The sequence below is a fragment of the Lissotriton vulgaris genome, chromosome 4_1, assembly GCF_964263255.1.
Source record: "Lissotriton vulgaris chromosome 4_1, aLisVul1.2, whole genome shotgun sequence".
Taxonomy (NCBI): Eukaryota; Metazoa; Chordata; class Amphibia; order Caudata; family Salamandridae; genus Lissotriton; species Lissotriton vulgaris.
In genome coordinates, this window is record NC_141691.1 from 525,355,782 (window position 1) to 525,375,156 (window position 19,375).

At 43.9% G+C, this 19,375-nt stretch overlaps 1 protein-coding gene across 1 annotated transcript in view; it reads right to left on the reverse strand.

Annotated features, from left to right (window-relative positions):
• Positions 1–19,375, reverse strand: part of LOC147721188 (protein AF-10-like) — a 1,319,715-nt gene that overhangs the window by 1,191,608 nt on the left and 108,732 nt on the right. The window contains exon 3 of the mRNA XM_086966803.1: positions 19,254–19,308. Coding sequence (XP_086822929.1) covers positions 19,254–19,308 — 55 coding nt within the window. The remainder of the gene's footprint in view (positions 1–19,253; positions 19,309–19,375) is intronic.

Below are 19,375 nucleotides of genomic sequence, written 5' to 3' on the forward strand. Positions count from 1 at the left end.
CGCAAGAACAGGAATGAGGAAAGTTGTGACTCCTGGAGGGATTGGGGTTAGTCAGGGAACTAATCATTGAACTGACAATTCCGCTACCATATTTATTATAGATATTGGTTTTGTAGGCACAAGAATGTGGAGGGGTCATACGGGGAACTGGAGGGTCTTCCTCCTCCTCAGATTTACTTTTTGGCAGTTTTTGGTTAGATTATGGGGTGACAGGCACACTGCAAGTTGGGGATGCGCAATGGTCGTGAGCAGGGGTGCAGGGAGGGGAGGTGGGATGCAGAAACGGTTGGGGGTTGTTTTGTTTTGTTGTTTTTGGTTTTTCACTGCATTATATTTCAAGGCTTCCATTTAAATAGTAGCATGTCCGTGGTGCAGGAGTCGGAGGGGGGTTGGGCCCTTTTCATGTTTTATGATGGGGTAGGTGGTTGAGGGTATTGTCTTGGAATGTGAATGGGTTGGGGGATAAAATCAAACGTAGTGTGGTTTTACAATTTCTCAAACGTCACGCCCCAGATGTGGTCCTATTGCAAGAGACGCATTTAGTAGGGAATTCGTGTAAAGCGATGCATAGAATGGGATATCGGCTGATTGCGCATGCAGGGTTCACTTCGGGGTCCAGGGGAGTTGGGATCCTTCTCAAGAAGTCTTTTCCGATGGTAATAGATGCTGTTGTAGAGGATGATAGGGGAAGATACATAGCGGTGTCTGGGCGATGGGAGGGTTACACTCTTTCTTTAGTTTCGATGTATGTCCCCCCAGGTTTGCAGGCAACTACCTTCACTGACTTAGGGAAGGTTCTTCTGAACCTCCTGAGGGGCTTGTTGATTGTGGGAGGGGACGTTAACGCTGTAGTATCCGGCGTCTTGGAAAGACATCCGCCTACAGATACGGGGCGGTCGCTAAGATGGCTTCCGGATTTTATGGAAGCGCTGGGTTTGGTTGACGGTTGGAGACTGTTTCATCTGTACCAACGTCAATACACCTTTCAATCTGGTGCCCATGGTAGTCTCTCCCGTATTGACTATTTCTTAGTTCCCGCGGCCCAAGCATCATATGTTAGGGAGGTGACACACCTGGCTAGGGCCATTTCAGATCACTCGCCTCTTTGGCTCAAATTTGAGATGGCATCTGGATCCGGAGGCAGGGTGGTCCCAGTGAACCCCTGGTATTTGCGTAGTCCTAAAATTCGTAAGGACCTTTTGAAGACATTGAAGCACTATTTCCAGGAAAATGAGGGTTCGGTATCATCGTCGATCTCGCTCTGGGAGGCTTTCAAAAAAGTTGTTAGGGGCCAGGCTTTGTCGCAGATCGCAGGAGCCAAAAAAGATAAGAATAAATAAGTTGTACGGGTGGAGTCGGAGGTAGCGGGTGTCGAGGCTGATTTGGAATGGGAAGTGACCTGTGCTAAGCTGCACGTCTTGAATCTTAAGCAGTCTGAATATAGAGCACTAAGTTAAGTTAAGTTAAGTTAAAATTTGGTAGAGCGCAACAGCTGCCCCAGCAAAGGGGCGTCCCGGCGCTAAAGAACCACAGAATCATCACCAGGGGGGGAGGGAGCCAGAAATCATGGACTTAAAGGGGGGGAAACAGAAAGGTTTTGACGGCTCGCCGGAAGGCCAACAGGTTTTCCATAGAGCGAACGTTTGCTGGCAGATTATAGTCACTTATAGTGCCATGGCTTTGAGTAGAGAGCAGCAGGGTAGATTATACGATGTTGGTGATAAGGCCGGGAAGCTGATCGCTTGGTTAGATAAGAAGGATAGAGCAGACCGAGTTGTCCCCGAAATAGAGACGGCAGAGGGAGGGCAAGTTACGGCTCCTCAATGGATAGTGGATGGTTTCGCTGATTATTTTCAAGCGGTCTACACCTCGGCGTCGGATTGGCCGGAGGAGGATTCTTGTTTGTTGTTGAGAGATATTCAGCTCCCTTGCCTTACAAAGGAAGACCGCGATTTTATGGACAGTGCGCTTGTTGCGGATGAGGTGGCGCTGGCTCTGGTAAAGCGCTGGGCCCGAACGGACTCCCAATTGAGTTGTATAAGCTCAGGCCTGATAAGGTTGCTCCCTATATTAAAAGGTATGTTTAAGGAGGCACCAGAGAACTGAGTATTGCCATACGATCAAGAGTGGCCTCGATTGTGATTATACACAAGTAAGGAAAGCCTAGATCTAATTGCGCCTCCTAAAGGCCTATTTCCTTTGTGAATGCTGAGCCTAAGATCCTAGCTAAATTGTTGTCCAATAGACTCATTAAGGTGAATAGTGAGTTGATACATCCTGATCAATCAGGCTTTATCCCACATAGAAATACGGCTTTAAATCTACGTCGTTTACACAGAGTTTTGGCCAGAGCGCATACCCTGACAGAATCGACCATAATAGCGTCGTTGGACGCGACAATGGCATTTGACACACTTGAGTAGCCATACTTGTGGGCAGTCTTGCCAAAGTTCGGATATGGTCCTGAATGTATTAGTTGGGTATGTTTGTTGTACGCAGAACCTGTCTTGGCTTCCTATGGTAGAAATTAAGGGCTTATTATAAATTGGCAGAAATCCCACCTGTTTGTTTTAATTGGTGACACCCCTGTCCACCCGCATAATTGTCCGATTCAGATCTCCAAGGACGTGTTTAAATATTTAGGTGTCTTTGTTTCTTTGGACCCCGCGATCAGATATGGGAGAAACCTACTTCCCCCCTTAATTAGGTTGAGGAGTGACGCAGCCAGTTGGAAAAAACTTTCGCTATCCCTTCTGGGACGGGCAGCACTTTTCAAGATGATATCATTGCCTCGGTTTCTCTACGTCCTTCAGAATACGATGGATATAGTGCCGGCCAGTTATTTTCGAGAGGTGGAGGGGGTGCAGCGTGAATTATTATGGGATGGTAGGCCCCGTATTGCGTTGACCAAACTAACACTTCCTTGGTACAATGGAGTTATAGCCCTCCCTGACATTAAGAGGTATTATTGGGCCTCACAGTTAAGTGCCATAAATCTGGGTACTTATGGGCCCGCAACAGACCCGGGTTATGCAATGGATAAATGGCTACTCCGAGGTGGCAATTATAATCGAGCTTTGTACGTCAGGGCTACAGGAAAGAGTTTGACGGACCTACTAAGGTAGCGGTGCGGATATGGTATGACGCGACTAGTTCATTAGGATGGAGGGACCGCCTTACTCTAGCTACCCCGCTATTTGGATCTGATAGGCTTGGCAAGCTTTGGAATACAAACGGATTTGATAGGTGGGACCTGATAGGGATTGCTACTATCGGCGATATGTGAGTAAAAGGGAGGGTCAAGACTTTCGCTGAACTACAGACTGAATTTGAGTTAAGTAAGACGGAATATTTCCGTTATGTGCAGATTCGACACGCACTACAGTCGGTACTACCGGTGGAGGAGGAGATACCTGAGGCTTCGTCGCTAGAGGACAGAATTTTAGATGGGCACCTGCCAGAGGGTACTTACTCCCTGATTTATAAAAAACGTATTCATAATAAGCAGACCTCCTTGTGGATCTCAGGGATAAATGGACACGTGATGGTATTGAGTTGGATGATGAGGATTGGCTGTCGGCAGTATCCTCGCCGAAGGAAGTTGCAATTTCAGCTCGGTTGAGGCTTGTCCAGTTAAAAATATTGCATAGAGTGTACGTAAGGGGCCCACGTTTGATTAGGATGGGACTATCAGAGGAAGGTCTGTGTAGGCGACAGTGTGGTCAACTGGGCACGTTTCTTTATATTCTTTGGGAATGTCGGTTTATGGTGGAATACTGAGGTAAGATACATGAGGTTATGCAGGAAGTATTGGGGATAGCATTGCTGCCAGAGGCCAGGAGATGTCTCCTTAATATCTGGGGGTCCACAGATCACAATACGGCACAAACCAGGTGGGCTTCTTTGGGAACGATGATTGCCAAACGGAATATTGCACAGCATTGGGGATCCGAGAGGCCACCTACGTTGGATGGGTGGAAAGAAAGTATGGATCGGTGCATGTTCCGAGAAAAGACTGTATACCTGGTGAGGGGCCGACCCCGTAAATGGGTTACTGTTTGGAGATCGTGGAATCGATATAGAGGAGATATATGTGTACCACCTGTTTATATTGCTTGTGATACTCCTGTATCCCCGTAACCCACATAAGTACAAATATTTTGCTTCTCTGATTTTCCCCCCTTCCCCCCGTCTTTCCCAATATATTTGATGTGATGTACTATTTTGTGGGGTTGCTCCACCTCTGTACTATGCACTGCTTTTGATGTTTTCAATAAAAAGAAACATAAAAAAAAGTTTGTAGATTTCGAATGTTTGAAAACTTTTTCTGTCTTTTAACACGACTTTTACAAATGCATCAATAACTTTTTGACTCACGGGTGGCATAAATTTACTCTTGGACCTTAATCCCATCAATGTGTCAGAGGTTTGATCTTCTGGTTTTTCAACTATGTTGGTAAAAAAAAATCGTAGTCTGAGTGATCTGATGAATTTGAAAATGGCTACTTGTGTCTCCAAAAGGTTTGAATAATAAGTGGCCACATATGAAGAGCCTTTTTGCAAAACCTTTAACTGGAAGTCTGTGATTTCCTGTTGTGATATATTGATGACTAGGTTTTTTTGACTCCTTGTATTCTCTGCAACAGAGTCTTGTTGTGCGATTCTTCCTTCCGCTTTCCCTCCTGGTTCTTCTGTTATCGGTTGACCTATTTCTAAAAAAGTAGCGCTTACTGTTTGTACGTTGGTTGATGTAGAAGGTACCTGACTGTCCTGTCTTTCCGTAAATGGTCTTGCGAGTGAAGGTCGTTCAAACAGAGGTCTTCTTCTAGCCTGTGAATCATCTGCTTAAGATGTGTCTTCAGTAGATCTGCCTGTGTTTTTCTGTTGTCTACGTTTTGCATAAATGTCGGCCCAATTGTATACTTCGCCTAATTTATGATCTACGGTGTGTCTGTTGAATTTCCCAATTTTTCTTTCATTAATTTCTTTTGTGTAAGTTTCTAATTGTTTATTGAGGTCTTCTAGTACTTCATCCAGTTCTTCTTTAGTTAAACTTGCATCAAGTTGTTCCTTTTTTTGCTGTGTTTCTTTATTTAATTCTTTAATCAATTTTGCTAATTCCTCGATGATTAATAAGATATGGTCTAGAGAACACTTATTTAATATTGCTTGCCACCTTTCAGTAAATCCGGCGTTGTTTATCCACAATGTAGATTTGAGGGAAATGCGTAGTCCACACGCAATCCTTTGCACTTTGTGGTATTTAATGAGGGTGCTGGCATGTAATCGCTGGTTTATGATTTTCTTAGACATGTAGAGAAGTTTTTTGATATTGCTTTGTTTGGTACCAGTGCTGGTACTTGCGAACTCAGTTGTTTCGATTAGTGAATAAATCCGCTGTGTGTCTGCTTCGGAATATCGAACGGTTTCAGGCCTTTGTTCCATTAAATTTGAGAGGTTATCGTAGGATATATTTGCGAGTTAGGTTTCTTGGTGGGTGCGTAGTTCAAAATAACTCAGTGAAAGATTAATTAGACTTCGAATACTAATGAATGGCGCACTCCTTCTGTTAATGCTGTTGTAAATCCAAGTGATTATGTGGGTAGGTGCAGCTGGGTAACCCCTCCCGAGTTTGAGGGTATGAATTCACTCTGTAGAAGCGTTATCCCGACAGTGGGCAACGTCACCTGGCTGCACTCAAACAATGGTTTTCAATAAAGTTTGTCCAATTCAAAAAGAATATCAAAATGCGCTTTTTTGCTTTTGTTCTTGTTTTATTGTGATGTTTAGTTCTTCATCATAAAGATTATTTTTATCATAATCATTTCCTTGTATGCCCAATGCATTTCAGGACCTGCCCTTTGTCAGGGGACTTTATATATCTACAAACAAGTAGAATACACAGCGATTTAAGTAATCATAACAACAAATTAATATAACCATGTATCTACATAACCGTGATATTATCTCAGTGAGAACATTCGCTTAGTAAAAAACTATTTGTTCAATGAAGTTAGTGACGAGCATGAAGGGTGCCAACGTGACAAACAAATAGTGAAAGTGGAGTGAATAACGTAAAAAGATGGTGCATACAAAATTAGAGTGAATGACAAATACCAAAGAGTGCAGCAGGTGAACAAAAGTGACTAGGAACGTTCATGTTTGAATCTTCTAAAAAAAACGGTAAATACAGAAACCGGGTGAGTGACCTGAGTGGTGGAACGTGCCGAAATACAGACGTGTGACGGTGAACAAATGTAACTGAAAATCGCTCACACTTAAAGTTCAATCCGGTCATGTGATCCCGGTGGGTTCACAATGGTAGTTATCGAGGCGTATATTAATGGACAATTGAAACACAATATAACATATTTATGTGAGGATGAAAAGCATCTATGTGTGTGTTAAAGAAAGCAATGTAAGTCCACGCGTTAATTCAGACCTTTTGGTTGAAACTTTATTTTACACTGGGAAAGGGTGGAAGACTGGTTTCTAAAGAGAATATTCTCCTTTTTAGGTCTCGGCTAGCGTAGGCTGCGCACATGCGCAGTCTCGCTGGCGAGAATTAATGACTGAGTAGCGAGGGTTAACCCCGCCCCTCTTCTCCATTGGCTGGCCTCCTGAACGGCGGCCAGCCATTGGAGAAGAGGTCTCAGTGACATCATTCTCTCGCTGTAAGCCCTGTCCATTTCGGATTGGAGGTCATGTTTTTTCAGTTTGTTCTACCCTCTTCTCCATTGGCTGGAATGGTAAACAACAAGTCAAAAACACGCCCGTTGTTTACATTCCAGCGAAAGGAGAAGACGGGAGAAAGAAAAACACGCCCCCAAGTCTGAAAAGGACGGGGCGTTTCTCACTCTCTTTTGTGCTTGCCCTCAGAGAAAAATGCTGGCGTTCATGGCGTGGTCCGACCGGTATCCGTGTAGGCGCGTGTGGCGAGGTGAGCTGAATATGATCCGCTTCTTGAGCGCTAGGTTAAGAGCTTAATACTACTGCTGCTTACACTTTTTTACCAGCGTGCTTCTCGTCGTTCAGCTGCTTTTCAGCAGTAGGTCTGTCGCTGCTTATGATTCAACCCCCCCACCCCGCCTCCACCCTTCGAGTAGTGGTGCAGCCCCCCTCCGACTTTATATAAGTTTGCTCCCATGGTTTATCCTTTTGCGAAAAGCTGGTATTTAAAAAGGCAGGACAATGGGCTCAATGCAGTTGGAAATGCGCAAGGGGAGGTTATTCAGTGGCCATTTTGGGTCCCCTTTTTTTGCAAATGTTGCACTAGCCACAACTGAGACAGGCGCGATTCAGAATTCAGTGAGCTGTTTTAGTCCATTGTCCATGTCGACATCTGTAAGGGAGCCTGTTGTGTTGCGGGCGCTTAGTCGTCTTTAATTTTATGCTGAGTGTAAAGTAGTGGCCTTTGAGGACCGCTAGGCCTCTCTTTATATTCTCTCACTGCAGCTATGCTGGTTTTCCGCCCCCCCCCCCCCCCCCCATCCTGCTAGATACAGGTCCTGCTAGTGTCTCATTTTTATGGTTTTATCCCAATGTCGCAATGCATACAACAGTTTGAATAGTTTTACATTTTTGGATTCAGTGTTACTGCACTTCTATCTAGATGCCAACATGTCAAGCTGCGAGGAAGGGGTTTGGTCATCCGAAAGGGGTATTTGATCTTAGAATACTTTGGAGCTCCGGTGATGAGGAACAAGTTTTTGGTGCGTGCTTTTTTTAAGCAGCAACAGTACGGAATGGCACGAAGCTCTGCAGCGGTCATTTGATCCGCTAGTCTATCTCAGGATCTGATGACCTACTGTTGATATTCAAGAAGTGTGTAGCGCACACTGTACAATGTGCTGTCTCATGGCGCTTAAATACAAGGAGTTGTTAATTCTTGTATGATGGATGCGCCCTAGCAACCTTTGAATGATGAAAAGCCAAGCAGCCCTACATGTTGCACACGAAGCTCTGCAGCGGTCACTTTACCCGCTAGTCTATCTCAGGAGCTGATGAGATGTAGCAGCGGCCTGCAATGCCCTATCAGATTAAAACCCCGGCAGCTGATTGGTGGGAGCTTGCTCCTTAGTCAGTGCTGTTGATAAGCACGAAGAGGGCCTTTTTCAGTGTCACTTAATACCATTGGAACCTCTGAATGATGAAAAGCTGAGCAGCCCTACGTGTTGCACACGAAGATCTGCAGCGGACACATGACTCGCTAGTCTATTTTAGGAGCTGATGACCTAATATTGATATTCAAGACGTGTGTAGCGCACACTGTAGGATGGGCTGTCTCCTGTTTTAACTACATTTGCTCTTGGAATTGTGCTCGGTGTGTGTGGCTGTGTGTGTGTCTCTGTGCGTGTGGCTCTGTGTGCTTGTGGCTCTGTGTGCGTGTGGCTCTGTGTGCGTGTGGCTCTGTGTGCGTGTGGCTCTGTGTGCGCGTGGCTCTGTGTGCGTGTGGCTCTGTGTGCGTGTGGCTCTGTGTGCGTGTGGCTCTGTGCGTGTGTGGCTCTGTGTGTGTGTGTGTGCGTGTGTGTGTGGGTGTGTGTGTGCGTGTGTGTGTGGGGCTCTGGCTGCATAACAATTACACTTGCCACATTTCTTACTAAACCTCTCTCATCTTCTTTCTTTCTCTCTATCTCACTTTCTCCTTCTCTGTTATTTTTAGGTCTTGCGACCTGCGTTGCACTGTGGAGCAAGCAGTGCTCACGCAAGTCCCGTGAGCTATAGTAGGTAAAAACGGGGACATTCAAGCTGACCTAGGAATCGCACACGCTCGTGCGTGTGCCTTTCATTTTCTGCTCCTCTATTGGCCTTTGCGTGCGTCTTATTGTAAAATACTGCACGCCATTGGCCCGAAGCACACGCATCGCTCCTCCCAAGACCTATTGGTGTCTATTACGCGCACCAAGCGTGTAATCGACACCAACAAGCCGTGGGAGGAGCTATGATTGTGCCCACTTGTTTAGTTTGCCTCCTCCCGTTTAGTCATGTAAAACGATGTGTCCTTTCTGTGCGAGACAGACGAAGCGATCATTACTAAATAAAGGTTGCACCGTCAACAGAAGATAGGATGTGGCGCAGTGGTCAGAACTGTTGACTCGGGAGCTGGGGATCCGGGTTCGAGCCTCGGAGGCACTCTTCCTCCGTGCCAATGGACAGTTTCCTGTATAAGCCTCCCTATATAAATCTACAAACTTAGCTTAACCTAACAATGCCCAAACCCCTTATTTTGAGTGCAGAAATAAAAAATATTTTATTTAACATTAACCAACAACTGATCATGCGGGTCACAGACTTCACATTGCGGGAGTCTCTCCTCACGCTGGTTTACTGTCATTATAACGCAGGCCTGCTGCACATCTGAAGGTAGAATTAGTTTTGTGTGCCCCAAAAAGCCTTTGGTGTACCAGGATTCTGGCTGTCTCCAAACTTTCGCGACTCCCCAAATTTACCCCGAATGGCTCTGCTTCCGGGGTGTGGGCAGGCGCGTGCGGTCTGCGGAGCATTATTTTCTGCGCATTGGGGTATGTTTGCCGGATGTCGTTCTGTGTAGGGGTTGTCTATTTGTCTAGCCTGTCTGCTTCTGTCTGCTTCTGTCTGCCTGTCTGCTGCCACCCTGTCTGGGTGCTCTGCATCTAGAGTCTCTGCCTGACTGCTTTTCTGTCACCCCGTCTTTCTGGGAAGCAGATTGTATGTGACCCTGTCTGCAACTCTGGGACCCTTCCACTACCAGTCTGTGTGTCTGTCTGCGAGTGTTTCCTAGTGTGGGCCTGTGGACCTGTAACTGTCTGCTTGCTTAGCAATAAGTCTGTCTGCCTGTAAAGGTGCCTGTGACCCGGCCTGCCTCTCTAAGACACTGTAAATGTGTGTGGGTGCTTGCAGTGAGTGTGCCGGACTGCTTCAGTGTTTCGCCGTGAGTCCGCCTGTGTCTGTGTGTCCGTCTACGCACTGTTTGTATCCGCTTGTGTCTGTCTGTGAGGCTCTCTGCTATAAGCCTGTCTCGGAACAGGCATGTTCACCACCAGTGCTTGTTTGATTCGTGTCCGGGGCACAATCTGTCCGCCTTTGGGTTCCGTGGAAGTGCGCCGCCGTGTTCGGCTGTGAGTCTGTGTGTCTTTGGACCCTGGTGCGCCACCCACGCCAAGGTGTGTGTTTATTTAGGGCTGTCTTACTTGTCTCTGTGCGCGTGTGTTTACATCCACCCCTGCACCTGTATGTGCGCATCATACCTTCCAGTGTGCGTGCTTGCACTGATTTCCCCCCCACCTTGCAGTGTTGCGGTCACGCCTAGCAGTATGTGCGTCTGTTTGTGTATGTTCGTGTGTGCATGTGCTTATGTGCACGTGTTCAGATCCCCCTGGCCCGTTAGTTTATGTCATGCCTTCCAGTGTGCGTGTATTTACACCCCTTAACCGTCGCGTGAGAGTCTGTGCATGTGTGTGTGTGTGTGTGTGTGTGTGTGTGTGTGTGTGTGCCTACAGCAATCCGATGGCGTCATACTCCGCATATCCCATGCCATACAGAGAGAGAGAGTGTGTATGTGTGCCTGAGTGTGACAATGGGTGTAGCAAGGTGTGCACTGCCTGAAGTGTACACGTACAGCTCTCCCAGGGCCTTGTTTTTCCTTTGTGGTTTGCTAAACGTTGTCTGGCTACTAACTCAAGCAGAGGGAGAAATCTGAGTGGAATCTGCAGAGTCCCCAACGCCTGTTGGCGTTGGGGACTCCTCGCCCAGGAGTGGGATTACCAGAGAGCCAATGTGTCCCAACCCCAAGCTGTGCCGCTTTCACCAACAGGTGTCCTTCCCAGCTGTGCCAGTCGTGCACCCACACTCACTTCTCTTCTGCACTGGCGGTCTCAAACACCAGTGTGCTATTCTTGCCCCAGCTTCCAGGGTATCCCCGCTCTCAGGCCTTTCCCTAAGTAGCCTCCCTGCAGCTGCCATGCCGATCACCAGCCCTGGCTCTATTGCACCCAGGCCCACCGCCCTGAGTCACTCAACTTCTTCACTACTGGGTGACACCCACACCGACCCCCAAACTCCGTCCTGCAAACTCAATGTAACTGTTCCTTTGAAATACCCCTGTGCGGTTTCTCTCAGCACCACACTGTTTAATTTTTCACTTCAAAAATACCACCCCGTTTACTCCTGTGTCCCAGCAACACCAGCCCGTTTACTCCTGTGACAAAGCAATGCCACCCAGTTTACTTCTGTGCCCCAGCAATACCACCTGTTTACTCCTCTGCCACAGCAATACCACCCGTTTACTCCTGGCCACAGCAATACCACCCAGTTTAGTCCTGCGTCCCAGCAATACCAGCCCTTTTATTCCTGTAGCAATATCAGCCCGTTTACTCCTGTAGCAACACCAGCCCGTTTACTCCTGTGCCCCAGCAACACCAGCCAGTTTACTCCTGTAGAAACACCATCCCATTTACTCCTGTGGCCCAGCAACACCAGTCCGTTTACTCCTGTGCCCCAGCAACACCAGCCCGTTTACTCCTGTACCACGGAAATACTACCCGGTTTACTTCTGTGCCCCAGCAATACCAGCCCGTTTACTCCTGTACCAACACCAGCCGGTTAATTCCTGTGACACAGCAATGCCACCCAGTTTACTCGGTGCGTAAACAAGCACTTTGTACTTATAGTCCATGCTTATGAGAAGCAAGGCTGGCAGTCTCTTTTGCTGCCAGCCTTGCTCATCGTAAGCAAGGACTATACGTTCAAAGTGCGTGTTTATGTACTGATTGCAGGTTTTAAAAACAAATTAATAAAAGGCATTGTCATTTACGATGCTGATAGCTCAAACTTTAATAATGCGAGACCTATTGCATTGTAAATGCTTGTTTCCTCTTTGCCTTTTCTCTTTCTTACCCTCTTTTTTTTCCTATTCTGTTTTCTCCCTTGCCACTCTTCCTTGGCCCTCTTTCATTTTCGTCTCCACGTTACTTCACTCTCTGTCTTTCTCTGGCGCACACACTGTTTTTCTCTTCCCTTCTCCCTGAAGCAAAGACAAAACAATTGCTCAGTTTAACAAGCATTTACAATGCAATAGGGCTTGCATTTAGGCAAGTTTAGGCTATTGATTGGCATTTTAAATGACAATGCTTTTTATTTATCCGTTTTCAAAAACAACATAAATAAAAATGTTGTCATTTACATTGCCAATAACTCTAACTTTTGCAAAGGCGAGACCGTTGCATTGTACTCTACTACTTAGTTTATAATACCCTACTCACACTATACTAATAACTATATCTACAATATACTACTCACTCGCTACTCGCTCAAATACTCTATAATACCCTAATCCTAATCCTTTCTACTACTCTAATCACTAATAATGCTCTTCTACACACTCTCTACTACTCAAAATAATTATACTACTAACTTTCTACAATATTAAGACCTATTACTCTATAGTACTCACTAGTACTCTACTACACACTATATAAAATTATCTACTACTCACTACCACTCACTCTACAACTCACTCTTTACTACCAACTCTCTAATACTCAGTTTATAATACCCTACTCAAACTATTCTAATAACTACATCTACAAAATACTACTCATTACTACTCACTATAATACTCTGTATTATAACTATCTAATACTATACTACATGGGGACAAGACGAAGGTGGTAATTGTAGGCAAGTCTCCGTCTGTTTGGACATCTGCATGGTGGCCTCAGTCTTTGGGCCCTCTACCTGCACCGAAAGATCAGGTCAAGAACCTCGGCATTTGGATCGACTCGAAATTATCTTTCGAGTATCATACTAGACTTGTGGCCGGAACTTGCTTTGGCATTCTTCGCAGTCTGAGGAAGACGCTCGATCTGCTCCTGTTGTCAGCTAGGAGGGCCCTGGTCCATGCCCTGGTTACTTCCAGGCTGGACTACGGGAATGCCCTATACATGGGAGCTAATGCGAGATGTCTCCAGCGACTGCAACATATTCAAAATGCAGCTGCACGCCTGGTATTGATGTTGCCTAGAATATCTCCCTCCAAAAAGTCCTTGGAGATGCTGCACTGGTTGCCGATCAGGGAGCGCATCCAGTTTAAAACCCTCTGTATTAGTCATCGGATCGCTCATGGGAATGGTCCAAGCTTCCTGCGGAACCTGCTCACTCCGTACAAGCCCACTCGGCTCCTGCGGTCTCAGGGTGCTGGCCTAATGTGCATCCCGAAGACCAGTAGGGCCAGGATGGGTGGCAAATCGTTCAGTCTTTTGGCGGCCCGTAATTGGAACACTCTCCCTCTTAGACTCCGTTCAGAAGCCTACGGAGGCTGTCTTTCGCAGGGAACTTAAAACATATTTGTTCCCAAGGTGTTACATGCAATAGGTTGGGAGCTGTATTGGGGGGTTGCTGAGGCCACTGAATAGCGCGGGGACACACTGGTTAGTATAACCAGGCGCTGTCTAAGCTCAGAATTATTATTACTTTACTAACTACTCACTCTACTACTACTGTAAGCTACTCACACTTTACTTAATCTCTAACACTCTCTAATACTCTCAATTCACACTACGACTGACTCAACTAATCAAACTAATACACCCTCTAACTACTCACTACTACATATTCGTCACTCTTCACAACTCACTAAATTACACTATCCACAATTTTATACTAACTCTCTACTACTCTAGTAACTCCTACACGCTCTCTACACACTATCTGCTACTCACTCTATACTACTCTCCACTAATCTACACTACTCACTAACTACTATTGCCTACAACTCACGCCTACTCTACTCTATACAAGTATACTCTATTAATCAACTAGTCACTCTCTACTAACTATTAATCACTGCTAATACTCTCTAATGCTTACCTATTGCCATTGTAAATGACAATACCGTATATTTATCCGTTAAAAAAAAAAAAATGAAAAAAATGACATTTGCAATACCAATAGCTCTAACTTTAACAAAGACGAGACCATTGCATTGTAAATGCTTATTCTTACAGTGTATTAAGAGACACCAGATTACACGGAACGCTTGTCTCGGCGTATGGCTTTGTGTAAGGTTAGCATGCGCATGGTCTTCAGGAAACTTGCCACTTATTTGTATTCACGGGGTAATTCGTATCTCCGTACTTGTTCACGGGTCCATTAATATACGCCTCGATATCTACCATTGTGAACCCACCGGGATCACATGACCGGATTGAACTTTAAGAGAGCGATTTTCAGTTAAATTTGTTCACCGTCACACGTCTGTATTTCGGCACGTTCCACCACTCGGGTCACTCACCTGGTTTCCGTATTTACCGTTTTTTTTTTACAAGATTCAAACGAGAACGTTCCTAGTCACTTTTGTTCACCTGCTGCACTCTGGTATTCAAGTCATTCACTCGAATTTTGTATGCACCATCTTTGTACGTTATTCACTCAACTTTCACTATTTGTTGTCACGTTGGCGCCCTTCATGCTCTTCACTAACTTCATTGAACAAAGAGTTTTTTACTAAGCGAATGTTCTCACTGAGATAAAATCACGGTGATGTAGATACAGTGTTGTTATGTTCATTTGCTGTTATTACTTAAATCGCTGTATATTCTACTTGTTTATAGATATATAAAGTCCCCTGACGAAGGGCAAGTCCCGAAATGCATTGGGCATACAAGGAAATGATTATGATAAAAAGAATCTTTAAGATGAAGAACTAAACATCACAATAAATCAAGAACAAAAGCAAAAAAGCACATTTTGAAATTCTTTTTGAATTGGACTAACTTTATTGAAAACCATTGTTTGAGTGCAGCCAGGTGACGTTGCCCACTGTCGGGATAACACTTCTACAGAGTGAATTCATACTCTCAAACTCAGGAGGGGTTACCCAGCTGCACCTACCCACATAATCACTTGGATTTACAACAGCATTAACAGAAGGAGTGCGACCGTTCATTAGTATTCGAAGTCTAATTCACCTTTCACTGAGTTATTTTGAACTATATAACCCACCAAGAAACGTAACTCGCAAATGTCATACGATGACATCTCAAATTTAACGGAACAAAGGGCTGAAACCTTTCGATATTCTGAAGCAGACACACAGCGGATTTACTCACTAATCGAAACAACTGAGTTCCTAAGTACAAGCACTTAAAATTAATGAAAGAAAAATTATTAAATTCAAGAGACATCTTGGATTATAAATTAAGCAAAGTATACAGTTGGGCTGACATTTATGCAAAACGTAGACAACAGAAAAACACAGGCAGATCTACTAAAGACACATCTTCATAAGAGGATTAACAGGCTAGAAGAAGACCTCGGTTTGAACGACCTTCACTCGCAAGACCATTCCTGGAAAGACAGGACAGTCAGATACCTTCTACATCAACCAACGTTCAAACGGTCAGCGCTCCTTTTTTAGAAATAGGTCAACCGATAACAGAAAAACCAGGAGGGGAAACGCAAGGAAGAATCACACAACAAGACTCGGTTGCAAAGAATACAAGGGATCAAAAAACCTAGTCATCAATATATCACAACAGGAAATCACAGACTTCCAGTTAAAAGTTTTGCAAATAGGCTCTTCATGTGTGGCCACTTATCATTCAAACCTTTTGGAGACACAAGTAGCCATTTTCAAATGCATCAGATCCCTCAGACTATGACATTTTTTTACCAACATAGTTGAAAAACCAGAAGATCAAACCTCTGACACATTGATGGGATTAAGGACCAAGAGTAAATTTATGCTACCCGTCACAAAGCGTAATTTTGCGAGGGCTTGGGAAGCAGGGTCCACCCCTTCAAATAAGGATTGGGAGACTGATCTAGATTAGTGCCAGAGAGCAGAACAAGTGATTTACACAGCCAGAGGATGCCCAGGTAATGGGAGAGAGTATGGGGTGACTGGAAAAATTATAGGTGTGGGGCAACAGGGGGATGATCCAGGACACAGGGGAAGGGTGGGGTACCCCAAGCGAGTCAAACGATACGGCCGTAAAAGCACCTGAACAGTTCAATTGGATTGAGCATCATAAGGGGGCCTATGGCAACAAGGCAAAGGTGTATGTGTAATGATCTGACTATACTGCTGCTAAATGATAAGTGAAGCCTATTGCTTGGTTTAGGACTAAAGAGATTTATTTAAAAAAAATCTCAAGGGTGGTGGTGGAAACAATTTGATTTAAGGCCTCTAACGTGGTCATATTATTTTGAATCCTACTATTTTGTAATGATCTAGCTCTCGATGGAGCACTGGGATTACGTTTATTGGATAAGTTGCTGTGACCAGTACATTGTCTGTGAACATTGTAATTTAATATTATCTGTTCCTAGTCACGTCCCATTGATAATGAGGTTATTACATGTTCTTTGTGCCTGAGGCTTCACACCCAGCAAAAACAGTAGAGGGGAGAGAGGTGGAAACCCTGCCTCTCCCTTCTCTTTATATTAACTACTTAGGCCACCTGCCAATTAATCCTCATTCTGGCTTCAGGGCCTGTATAACTTGCCCATATCATCTTCATGTGTCTAGGACAAAACCCAAATGCTTTCATAGTCGCGTGCAGAAACCCCCCACTCCAGTTGATGAAGTGCCTTTTGGCATCTAAGGAGAGAAGCACCACTTTGCCCATAAGTCTAGGAGTGGCGTTTATTGGATAGACCACTTGTTTGGTGTTATCGCTAATTGTATGACCTGCAATGATGTAGCCTGATTTGCCTGGGTGCTCAAGCTTCTGTCATAATCTCCGATGTTGTAATTTTAGCCGGGTCTCCAAAATAAGCATCACAAAATTAGGCAAAACGTTTTGTAAAATTGGACTATGAACCCATCAGAGCCCAGGTTCTTGGCATGCTTCAAGGATTTGGTAGCCACTATAATTTCTTCCTTAGTTATCAGCTGAAAGTTCCTCCATGTGCCTGTGGTTAGTCAAATCAAATGCACTAACATTAAGTAATTTCTAGTGGGCAGTGCCTTGGTTGGGGATGAAGTGTATAGCTGCTGATAGAAATTGTGGAATCTTCCTATATTACATTTACTGCTTTTGCCTTTAGTCTGACTGCTAGAATTTCCCCTTTTCACAGCTTTCTTTTAACCAAACCTATATTCTAGGTCCTTGAATTGTTTTCCAGTTAATAGTTGTTTGCCCTTTTGCTAAGACCAGCGCCAAGTCTCTGAATTAATGCGTTGACTTTGATCCTTGGATATAACTCCAACATCTATACTTCTGGAACTTTTTGAATACTCCTGTCTAGTATCCCATTGCTGTTTGTAACCACATTTCCAAATAATGGAAAAGTTTAGAGAATTTCCAAACTATATGTATAAAGTCGAAATCCTTGTCATTTTCAACACTAACAGCTCTAACTTTAACAAATTTGAGACCTACTGCATTGCAAATGCTTTTTATTACTTATACGTCACACCTAAGGTAGGCCCTAAAAGCTCATAGGATATGGTGCATGGTATTTAAAAGGTGGTATGTGGGTAAGTTTAACATGTCTGCGAAGTGTAAAGACTCCTAAAGTAATTTTTCACTACACTAAGGCTTCTCTCTCCCACTTACTCACTCTGGGCTATCTTATTACACTTAATAGGCAGAGCAGATAGAGATATTGTGTTGGCACTAAAATGAATTGCAACTTAAAATACTCTTTAATGGTAAACTCGGATTTTAAGTCACAATTTTCAAAATGCCACTTTTAGAAAGTTGGAATTTTCTTGCCTTAAACATTTTTACCTTCTGCCAGTGTCCTGAGTCATTTAACTGTGAATGACTCTGCTGTTGTGGTTTGAGTCACTGTCTGGGAGGCCTACTCCACCGCGAACAGAACTCTTTGTGCCGGAATTTGAGAAGGTAACATTTTCAGTGAGACTAACCTGAAAATGGTTCTGGCCCACCCTCCATCGTGGTTGATCTGAACTTGTAACTTTAACCAAGTCTAGCACGACCGGATGACAGCGAACAATGCTTTGTGCTTTTAGGTTCTATATCTAGCTAAAAACTATGAAACTACACATCTCCAGTTCTAGTGATTAGTTCTGGTCTCATTTGATTTATTAAATTGTACTCATTTTCCTAAATTGGTTTGGACTGTTTCTTTTGTTGTGTTTTTACTTCATTATTGGTTGTGTGCTGCATAAATAGTTTGCACCTTGCCTTCAAGTTATGCCTGACTGCTTTTGTGTCAAACAACCAGAGGGTTGAGTACAGGTTAATATAGTTGTTTTTATGGCTTGTTGCTTGCATATGGCTCTCCCCTCCCTCAATCAATAACCAATTTCTTACAACCATTAAGAACTATAGGTGCAAAAATAAAGATCAATCACTGAGGCCATCAAATTGGAAAAGGTATCTATATTCACCATCTTGTAGCTAAGTTTGTAGTATTTGTAGATAACCAATCTATAAGAATATAGTCTGCTAACCGCTTTCAAATATGCAATTGGAACAGCAAAAAGCAAAACCCATTTGCAGAGATAAAACTTAATAGTCACTAGGGACAGATGGCTTAAATTCAAAACGGTTACAAAGCTACTATCTATGTAGGAGATTCATATGTAATCAATTAACGACTGTAGCCAGTACTGTTCCAATAGCTTTAAATTGGTCATTGGCAAGAGCCAGATTTAACCCCCAAGACCAAGGCAACAAATTGCTAGTTCCATGATCACTCTGTTTACTTGGCAATAGAGAAATGTCTACATCCTGGCAGTATCCAGACCAAAAAAGCCACTAAAATATATATAAGTGGGTGACCTGAGCATTAAAATCCCTTGTAACGACAAGAACTGCATGTTGATAGTAATCACACAAAGAATGTAATCCCTTCCTTAATAAACTCAAATAAATGCAGTGTATTGCATATTAGTAAATCATCATCACTGCAAGTGGGTCTAGCATCACTGGGTAGAAGAATTAAATACGCTTCTCTGCTAGGGCGACTCTCAGTTTCTGTACTACTTGGCTCATATTTTGAAGAATGGGTTCCTCAATTCCTAAATATAAAACAAGTAAGTGATTTTTTTGAAGTGAGTCAGGAGCGAGAAGATGGTAAAATAGCTCAGAGGATTTAGCATTCACTGCAAACAACTGAGTAGAAAGCCAAATTGGACTTTCATCATTCATAATACACAAGTATAACTGAGCCCAGTAATATCATCAGCCAAATGAAAATCAAGTACGAGTTGTCAATATCAAAACTGATGTTATAAAATGAAAAGGTACTGCGACTCAGATAATAGCCAATCTTGAAGTTAAAGCTTGATGTATGCTTACCTCCCGTATCAGTTCTTTTAAAGGCACCAAATCTTTCAGGACATAATTCACATTTCTAGCAAAATAAAAGAAAATTGAACAATGAGACCAATTAAAGGCACACAGTTTAAGTCAACGTTTTG